We start from the raw sequence: 10,460 nt of genomic DNA on the forward strand, positions 1-10,460 counted from the left end.
AGAAACAATTAGAAACATCTTTCTAACCTTTTGATCTTTGCACTAGTTCATCAGACTAACCTGCTGATATCCTTGTTCGCAAACGCCAGTTTGCCATCTTGTGTAGTAGTAGAATAGGTTCAATCTTCCAAACTGCAACACGACAGTATGGTATCCAATTGTTAACAGGAAAGGCTGCCAGCATTGCTGATTTATGTATCATGCCGCAAGAACTGCTGTCTCGTCTGGGAGAGTTTGGGCAATACTGTCCTGTCAGCCTTGCCGAAAAGGGGGAGCTTGTGGATTGTTCCGTGTCGCCTTCTCTGCAGTTTGCAGCAGAGTTTCGAGGACATTACTACAAAATGGCTGGACAGGAGGAACTGGATGTAAGTATCAAAGCGTGTAAACATGTACGTTATAGATTTGGAAAGCAAACAGGTGCTGGCATGTGGAATATACAAACAGGAGTACAAAGAGTCGGTGTCATGTAATAGCGAAGACTAAGAGTGTGAGCTGGGAAGTCACTGTTGAAATCTCATCTCTGCCACGAAGTCTTTTAGGCACAATCCAATGTATTTTTAGACAGGAAAGGGCCCTACAACTCCCACCATGCTGGGAGTTGTAGGTCTTTACTCTGACTAAACATTTATAGGATTGTGCCCTTTGTCGCCTTAGGCCAACTACTCTTTTTAACATCAGCCCCCACCCCACCTGCAATATGGCAGTAAAACTAGTTTGATTAGATAATGTTGTTTGAAGCACTGTGGAGGTTGAAAGTCTGCTATAAATACTAAGGTTTACTATATAGAAACTGACTGCAAGCAATGTTTACTTTCATAAACCTATAGTATGGCTGTTGTGGGACTTTAGCTATTGTGTTTGTCTTATCTTTGTGGTTCAAATTATCACTGCTACATTCTACTTGTAGTTTAACATTTCTGTTCCTTTCTTCACATGCTCCCCCTCCAAAAAGTAGCTAGTGAAATGAAGTTTTTGAGGAGGGATGGTTTTACCAAACTACTTGGGCTTGCTTCAAATGGCCTCCCATCCTCTATCAAATCACCATCCTGTCCTCAAAGCATTCCTTTCAGCAAAAGCTCTCCTGGACTATTATGTCATTCTCCTTTCTCCATTGCTAATTGAATCCTGTCCTCCAAACAAAGACAGCATTGAGGTTCATTCAATGAGTATTTTATCACACGCTCGCTACTGCTCACTTACAGATGTATGTGCGTCCTTTAGATGACATCTGCCTCCCGCTCCTTTCCACTCGTTTTTCTGTCACAAAATAGACCCCTTTTAATCCGATTTTTGTTAACGACATGTGCCATGATCTCTTGCTGTGTGCAGGAACAGCCCCTGAATGGACCATGTGCTCTTTGTTTACTTTCTCTTTTCCCTCTGGGCAGAAAGAGGAAGTAATGTGGGACAAAAGCAGGTGCGGAAAAGCAATGGTAAGGAAACGCAATTTTCCCCCGTGTGATGTAGTAAGTCTGTTCTGTAGACTAGCTAATACACATTGAGTTGTTGCTAAATGTTATATAGTAATAATATATAAGGAAGTAAAAAAAACCTCAGCTCCTTCATGAAATTAGTAACTTCATGAGCATTTTGTTCATCAATTAAAATGTGAGATGTCTCTGTCTTCTTATAATCTCTTTTAATGCAGAAATTCCTGAATGCTCCAGAATTATATGTTCCGCCATTAGCACCTTATCCTCTTCCACTCCCACATAAACTACCAAAGAAACTGACTGCAGCAGATGTGAAGGCTTTATTCCCTATGCAAGCTGAAATGCAAGGGTACTGTCCAGTCACTTATCTTGATGGGAAGCAAAGGTAAACGTTTGCATTTCCAAGAATTTCTATTAACATAATGCAGAAAAATGCAATATGCACTAATAAAGAATTCTCTCCCAAACAGGCAAACTATAACACCTCATTCTAATCTTACGTGGAATATGTTAGTCCTTGGGCTTTGTGGAACCTTTCAAGCTAATATTACCTTTCTGCAATTCATCAATAATAAAAAGGATGTGTATCTGTCTGTCTGTGGGCACCATGGTGCCAAGACCATAGAAACCTAGACACCTGGAACCTGGCATGCATGCTAAGTGGACCCTGGGGGTTTGCACCTTCAGGTTATTTTGTTTTTAAAACATATTAACTCATTTTAATATGTCCATATGGGTGAAGTTTGCAGTAACATCTCTAGCCACTGGAGGCAGACTTCCCTAACCAGCACATAACTTTGAAGTCCATACAGTTTGAAGCCAGGGGAGATGAGTAGGCCAAGGGTCAGAATTACATGCCTGAATTACATATTACATGGAGTGGACAGACCCTTACCTCAGAGAATTATGGGGGTTGAACCACGACAGCAGGCATGCCAGTGGGCCTTGCTTCACTCACACAGGGTGGGCACAATGTGTCTAAATCTGACAGCTGTGTAAGTTTTCTTGAAGGCATAACTGTTTCAAACTAAGGGCTATTCCAACCCATATAAAACTGTGTCCATTTGCTAGCATTATTTTATTATACTTACAAGTTTGAAGTTAAAAAAACATTCAAAGTGAGGAAGGCTGACAGTGTTCTTGTCAACTTAACATGGCATCCAAGAATCCTTGTATTCTTTGGTTTGGATCCAAAGGTGTCCTTCCCACATACAGAAACCATCTTCCATTCATCAAACTACTGTTTTCTACCTCACAGAATATTGCAGACATTTCCCTTTGGGAGATAAACATTCAGGCCAACCACAAGCCACACAGGTTACTGAACCTGAAATCAGTAAACTACTAGAGGTGGACTAACTGAAGAAATGTTCCTGGTCAGGAAGACTGATGGTCCAGGAATAAGGATGTGGCAACACTTGGACATGGTTGTACTCTGAACTGTTAATGTTTCAGTTAGGGGATGCTCTTAGATTACAGATGGTAGCTGTGGCCAGAAGCACTTTTGGGTGATACAAGCTAGTGTACCAACCATGCCTGTTTCTGGAGAAGGCGTACCTGACCATGGTCTCACATGCCTCAGGCTGCAATCCTGTACCCACTTACCTTGGACTTACTTCTGAGTAGACATGTACAAGATTGTACTGTAAATTACATAAATATTGGATTACTGAAACATGCTTATCTGGGGGTGCCTTTGAAAAGTGTCTGGAAACCTCAGCTTGTTCGAAATGCTGTCTCTAAAATGTTGAACAGAACCAATTTTTGGGAGCACATGACTTCTCTTTAATACAGTTTTACTGACTTTCACTCTGTTTCTGGGTTCAGTGCAAAGTGTTGGTCATTATCTTTAAAGTCCTAAATGGCTTAGGACCAGTTTACCTAAAGAACTATCTTCTTCCAAAATCTAAAAAGGCAGGGCATTAATGTGGTAGTAATGATAATAATAATTAATAAAGTCTTTGTTTCACTATCTCTTTTGAGGTATGAAGCACTGATACCTGGGAACATTGAATATGCTGTACTTTATCGCAAAAAGCTATATATTTTTGAGAGTGAAGAAAAACTTCAAAAGTTTATGAGGTACTGAATACATTTATGTTGTTGTTGTTGTTGTTAAATACTGCTTTGTGCTTATGTTTTGCAAACACATAATTTCTGTATTCTTAGACTACCAGAAAAATATTGGAATCAGACACTTCCAAATAAACTTCCCCCAATAAAAGAGTCAATATTGCTAACAGCTCTTCCTCTGCCTGGATACCTCGAACAGGTAATTATGTTTTTTATTATTAAATACATTCAAACATAAAACTTTGTTTATAGAACAGTGTAATTCTGTTGGTGCACTAACAATAATCTTTTACATTTGTAGGGTGTGGCAACAGCTCTGATAAAAGCAATGAATGAAGTCGGTTGTTTAAAGCCAAAATTTCCATTTCTAAGTGTGAAAAAGACTGCTCTTCTATTTATAGCTTACCATTTAAAAGGTACTGTAAAATGGGCATTGTAATAGTATGAGCTAAATAAATTAAATAAAGCTTAGTTACTAATTTTCTTTTTTTTAATCCACATACATAATGATATAGCATTTCCTTCATCTTCTATTTAAAATGGGGAGATTAAGTCTGGCAAACATATCATATTCCAGCATTTGGACTGGAACTCATCAGCACAAATGTCAGAGGCCAGGTTATTAAAAAAATAAACAGAAATGTAAAGGAGCTGCATGACATCCCAATGCTAAAAAGATGTCACTGCTGTCCACATAAGTTTGGTTGTACAGCATCTGATAAAAATAATAATAAACATTTCTCTAGAGAGGTTTCATTTAATATGGACCATAACAATTTCAACAGCTGTCATAAGACAAATGAAGCACAGAAAAGTGTACCACCAGGAATTTCAAATTATGGAATTGTTAGAGCTTCATAGTTGCAGACATTAACTATCTACAAATACAGAAAAGCATGTTTGGCGTGCTAGTCCCCTAACTGGCCAATATACTATTCTATTTAGTGATCAAATTTGTCCTTGTGGAACTGGAGAGAATCTCTTGGTCATGTTATTTTGTACTGCTGGGTATATAGGGAGCCCAGAGAGTAGTTATATTAAGAACTCTACCTGAAAGATCCACTGAAACTTTGATGTCTTTCAGTTTAACTGATGGCTGTATTTATATTACTAATAAAGTCTATATTTCTTCTATCCTAAATACAAATTAGGAAGCAGATGGAAAAGTAAGAACTTACTTTTGATCCCCTCTAAACTTATTTGTATTCTTTCTATGGATTTTATTGGTTTTGTGTCTAATTTTATAGGTATGTGACTATAATAAATTCATTCATTCATAATATAGTCTAAGGCCCTAAGTCAGAACCCTGCCCTAAGTAACAGTGGCAGGCCATATCTTTAAACATGGGTCTGTCCAATTAATGTTCAAAGTGGTGATGAGGAATGCAATTGAAAGGGCAAAATATGTGCATGTGCAGGGGTTGCTGTACCCTACCCTTGCCTGGCAATCTTTCTATCCATCCCTCCAGGCACCTTTTTTACAGCTAGGCTCCAACACTAGAAAGGAGCCCAGTTGGAAGGAATGTGCTTGGGAAAACAAGGCTGCAGAAGGAAAACTGTGGGTATGACAAGAATGTAGTACCCCATGCCTGTGCATCCCCTTGGCCCTTAAATTGCACCCCCACACTTGCTGTTATTACTTGATGGCTGCCAACCTGTACAGCTTTAAAAGGGGAAATTCATGGAGGAGAAAGGCTGTCAATGGCTACTAGTTATGATGGCTACGTATTACCTCCAGTATTACCTCTGCATACCAGTTGCCTGGAACACAAGCAGGAGAGTGCTGTTGCATTCATATCCCTTTGTGGGCTTCCAATAGGCATCTAGTTGGCCACTGTGCAGACAGAATGCTAGACTTTGAGACCCATGGGCACATTTGGGAATTTGAGAAACTGCTGCAGACATCACCATCTCATGGTGGATGTAGCTAGTCACATAATGGCTGCTATGGGGGGCTGGCTAGTCAAAGATGAGCTCAAGAGGTGCAGGGGTTGGTGAGGAGGAATAGCAAGGCTGCAAGCTGGGAAGGAAGGAGGGAGAAAGAGCAAGGTAAAGGGGAACTGGAGAGAGAAAGAACAAGGTTAGAGGCTAGAAAGCTGCCCTAACGTTTTCCAAGGTTTTTCTTAAAACGTTTTTTTAAGGCGGCAGGAAGGGGAGAGCTTCATGGGTGCTGCATTGGCGGCCCCTGAAATCAGTCTTTGGTCTGATCCAGCATGACTCTTATGTTCACTCACCCACTGATTAGGTAGGTAGGCACATATTGAAAAACATGGATCTACCACCATCATATGTAGTTTGGACCTTGGATTTTAGTTGAGTAATGGAGTTAAGTATTGCTACCAAAATCTAAATATGTAAGAAGTACAACAGTTCTGTGAATTTAATATATGGATTTTGTAGACCCTTATTGTTTACATAAATCATTCTATAATTAGTGGCATGATAAAAGCAATATGTGATACAAGTAATATCACAAAATCAATGCTATTTAATTTCTGCAGCATATAACCCCAAGAGCTCTGATTACATGCGAAAGAAGTACAAGATTAAGCTAGAACGGTTCATAGACAACTGTGAGCTCATCCCATACCTTGGGACCAAAATGACACGGAAATACAAGGAGCCTCAAAATCGACCTATTGACTTCGATCACAAATTACGGACCTTTTTGTCTCTCAAAGATGTGGATCCAATTTCTCAATAGTTTGAAATACTGTACAATGGAAAAATCATATTCATATCTGAATGCTAAATCCTTAGTAGTATGGCTTGTTATTTGTGGATCCTACCCTACAGAAGACAGTGGATCAAGCAGCAACATGCATTTCAATGGGACACTTTGTAAAATGCGACGCAGAACCAAGACCAAGAACTGACACAAACATTTGCAAGATTCCACTCAACTCTAAATGCCTTTGCTCAGAAATAACGTCTTGAGATTCCTTTGCAAAGTGTCAAAAAAATCCAGTCCATTCCAGACTGATGGGCAAGTTGTTTCTCCCATCCCTAGAGAAAAGTGTGCTTTTCTGCAAGTGTTCCTTGAGATGTCCTTTGCATTCTTAACAACTCTAGATGCGTTAACAAATAGGGCATACTCAGATAACATTCTTCAACCATTGGTAAAATGAATGCATGTATTGTTTTTTAATGTTTTAAACTGTTACTGGAAAATTCATCTTCAGTCTAAATCTATTACTTTCTATTGCTGATAAACACTGAATACGCTTTTATTTAAATATAATGTATTTTATATTATTTTGAGGTAATGCTTTTGGGCCAATTTGTTCCTTCCTCAGTTGACAAAATATTAATTTCTATCTGTATTTACTTAAAATAAAATATTTCTCTTATACCTATTGCATTTTCCATATACCAGTTCTAAATAATTGAGTAGTTTTATTTTGCACTTCTGTATAGCATTATGCAGTGTGGTCATCATATGCCTGCATATGTACATTTTTTCAGAAGTTCCATGCAGCTATTCCACATGTAACATTTAAGCAGTGTAGTCAATTGCACATCCCTGTTGTGTTCACATATGGTTGAATGGACATGCAGAGATGCTTTGAACGTGCTGTTCTCAAAGCACTATTGTCAGACGTTGCTTTTGCATGCTTCTCGCTCTTCACGCAATGAAGTGGGATTACTTAGTGGGTAATCATATAGTTTGACAGGATTTAAACTACTGCTTTATAACGGTTTATAACAGTATTGACAACTGTTGGGGCCCATGGCACACTCCATGGCACATTTTCAAAGTGTTATATTCTGCCTGGTATAGATCTAGGCTTTGTTGGAAGTTCTGGTATCTTTTGCTCCACCTGTTATTAGCTTGCATTGTCACGGAGGAGAGTAAGTGCTCCATCACACCTAAACATTTGCTCTCGTTTTATCCCTTCGTTTCTGCAGCGTTTTAAAGCCTTATGTTACATTCATCTTTACACCTCTCCTCTCCTGTGGCCAACGAATTGCTGTTTTCCTATTGCATCCCCCCACCCCACCCCGTAGATCTCCTTTGTACCTCCCCTTGCAGTCTATTGGTTGGTCACAGTGGATTTTGCCCTTACTTAGAAAGAATACCCTGATTGTTCGGGGTGGGGGATACATCTAGTGGAAGTAAATCCCATTGATTTCATTGGGCTTTAAAAGAAAGAATAAATAATAACGCAATGAGACTTCCATGTAGTTGTGTGTATAGGATTGGAAAGAACTCTTGATTCAGGCTGCCCTGAAGAGCACTCCTGTGCATGTTTACTCAGAAGTAAGACCCACTATATCCAATGGGGCTTCCAAGGTTGCACTCCTAAACAGCCAAAAACCGTATGCAGTGACTACTCTCCGTTCCAACCCCAAATCTGTCCACTTTTCAGCTTCTGAAGGAAAGGGGGGTGGAAGGAGAGACTGACTCTCGTGTATGTGTGTGTGCTTAACTGATTCCTGCTTCCAGCCACAACCAGTCTTCCTCCTTGTTTCTCTGTTACCCAACCTCCTTTTGCTCCTCAGCATGCAGTAGGCACTGGCGGGTGGAGAGACAGAACCTGAGAGGGTGCAGAAACACCTTGAGGCAGCTGGCTTAGGAGGTGGAGGGCTAGCCAGGGGACATGGGAGAAAAGGCAAGCCCCCTCTTTTTCATCAACAATACTGCCCCTTTAACAGACGCCCTCAGAACATCGGATTGAATACAATGGGAAATACACATGAGGGTCGAGCGCATTGCCGGAAGAACCACTCTTTCCACACATCAAAAAACCGCGCACAGAGGAGAGGAAGAGATGAGGTCAGGACAGGGACGTCATCTGAGCCCTGTGCAAACAGCCTGTGGCGACAGTGGACTATAATGCTAGTGTGATGGAGCCCTCAATAAATGTCTTCAGCAGGTGGAGGCTCACAGGCCTGAATGCTCGTCCATTCAAAAAGGTACCCTGCACATAGAAATCCTGACAGGAAAAAGTCTCTTCCCTGACATGCCAGTTTGAATCTTGCACATTAGCACATGTAGCCTGTCGTACAGTCCAAAGACAGGTTTATCCTAAACAGTGATAATCAGGTCTTGGGGGTAATCAGTGGAGTACACGATTATGGAATTGTGGGGGTACCACTACATTTGGAGAGACACATCAAGGTGCTGCTGAGTACAGAAATTTAATTCACATCTTGTCCCATGGAGCCGAGTCAGACTACGTCCTGTGGAGTGAATTTCAAAAGACGGCCTAACTGAAAAGTAGAGAACTGCAAGTATTTATGCCAGCATAGGTCTGAAGCTAATTGATATTCTAGTAGTCCAGCAGAGAGAGATGTGAGAGAAGCTCAGCCTCCCTAAAGGGAGTCTGCTTGGAAGTTAAAGGGGTTTACATTCTACTACATAAAGTACTCCTGCGGGTTCTTTACCTAAACGTTCTACATTCTACTACAAAAAGCTCTGGATACATGATTTTTATGGTTTAGTTTGTGGAAACATTTGACATGTGATTTGACAGTAGTTTTGGAAATATTCCCTATAAAAATCATGCAAATTCACAGGAATTCAGGAATTCATGCCTTGGATTCAGGTTTTTGCATCACAGTGGTACATCTGTGTTTTTTCTGGTGCAATGCAATCAATGGCCACAGATGTGATTTGAAGATAATTTTGGTAGTATCCACTGTGACAATGCAAATCTGTGCCCCAGATCCAAGGTTTTGCACTGTAGCTGTGCCATGAAACTTAAAATCCAGGATTGTTAATGGTGGTTTGACAGCAGTTTTGGAGATCCTCTTTAAAAAGGCTGAGGGTCCATGTTTGTGCCCTGTGGTGACACAGTAAAATATGGGATCCATGTTTTTTATGGTTGTCTGCTGGCACAAATGTGATCTATGATTTGATCATGGTTTCAGGTAGATCCCATGTAAAAATCATGAGGTATATTTTTGTGCCACAGTGATACCAAAAATCTTCTGGTTTTTATGGTTCAATCTGTGGAGATATATGTGATTTAATAGTGGTTGAGGAGGGGGATCTCCTACAAAAATCATATGAAATAAGAGAATATTTTTTATTTCTTGGATCCAACTTTTACCTAGTCCCTCCTTTCTTTGTCTGTTTGGGTAGCATAGCAGTGGAGACCTGGGGATTGGGTCCAGGAGGTCTTCCCTCTACACTACCAGTGTTCTTTCCAGGCAGTCTTGCTGGGCCCAATCCTCCCTACCATACTAACCAATGTGAGAAAGGGGTGTTGAGCAAATGGGCAGAAGGGGGGGGGAGTACCACTTCCTCTTTCTTGCCCCACCATTACTATCCCTCTCCAGCCACCTTGGGTGGTGCAAAAAGGTTAAACCTGACCCCAATGGAAAGGGGGAGCGGAACAGTCAGAGCAGCTCCTTGCAACCACCCCTGCAGAGGACTGTGGCTCAGTAGTCAAGCATATGCTTTGCACGCAGGAGGTCCCAAGTTCAGTTCCTGACATCTCTGGCTACAGTTGGGAAAGGCTCCTGACTGAAGCCAAAGAGAGCCGCTGCCAGTCAGTGTCGATAATATTGAACTAGATGGACCAATGCTCTGGCTCAGCGTAAGGCCCTAGGAAATGCCTATGCCCTTGGGAAATGCCTGTTTGAGCAAGTAGCAACCGCCCTGTGCCATCTCCGGGTGGCATCCAATCTTAGCCCATTGAAATGAATGGGGCTGGAACTAGATTAACATTGGAAATAACTATAAATCGGGAGTAGGATGTGGCACAGAACAGGAAGCCACCTACCAGCGGCGGAGGTGTGGAAAATGTCCTCAACGGCCGTCCACTAACGCTATCGCTGGTTAGGGCTCTGCAGCACCGAGCGCTCCCGCGCAAGGCGACGGCGACGCGCCAGCTTCTTTCCGCCGCTCCCGAGCTCACCCCGCCCACTACCGCGCTCCAGCTTTCTGACCCACTTCCTCGACCGCGCTGACGTCACTTCCGGGGTGCGCGGGGGACTGCGGTTGGC

The 10,460-nt window shown here is 41.5% G+C and overlaps 1 protein-coding gene across 1 annotated transcript in view; it reads left to right on the top strand.

Annotated features, from left to right (window-relative positions):
• Positions 1–6,845, top strand: part of AK9 (adenylate kinase 9) — a 66,103-nt gene extending 59,258 nt beyond the window's left edge. The window contains exons 36-41 of the mRNA XM_063124797.1: positions 169–365; positions 1,649–1,818; positions 3,417–3,515; positions 3,603–3,705; positions 3,808–3,922; positions 6,008–6,845. Coding sequence (XP_062980867.1) covers positions 169–365; positions 1,649–1,818; positions 3,417–3,515; positions 3,603–3,705; positions 3,808–3,922; positions 6,008–6,210 — 887 coding nt within the window. The 3' untranslated portion in view covers positions 6,211–6,845. The remainder of the gene's footprint in view (positions 1–168; positions 366–1,648; positions 1,819–3,416; positions 3,516–3,602; positions 3,706–3,807; positions 3,923–6,007) is intronic.
• Positions 6,846–10,460: the final 3,615 nt, after the last annotated feature.

The sequence above is a fragment of the Elgaria multicarinata genome, chromosome 4 (genome assembly GCF_023053635.1).
Source record: "Elgaria multicarinata webbii isolate HBS135686 ecotype San Diego chromosome 4, rElgMul1.1.pri, whole genome shotgun sequence".
NCBI lineage: Eukaryota > Metazoa > Chordata > Lepidosauria > Squamata > Anguidae > Elgaria > Elgaria multicarinata.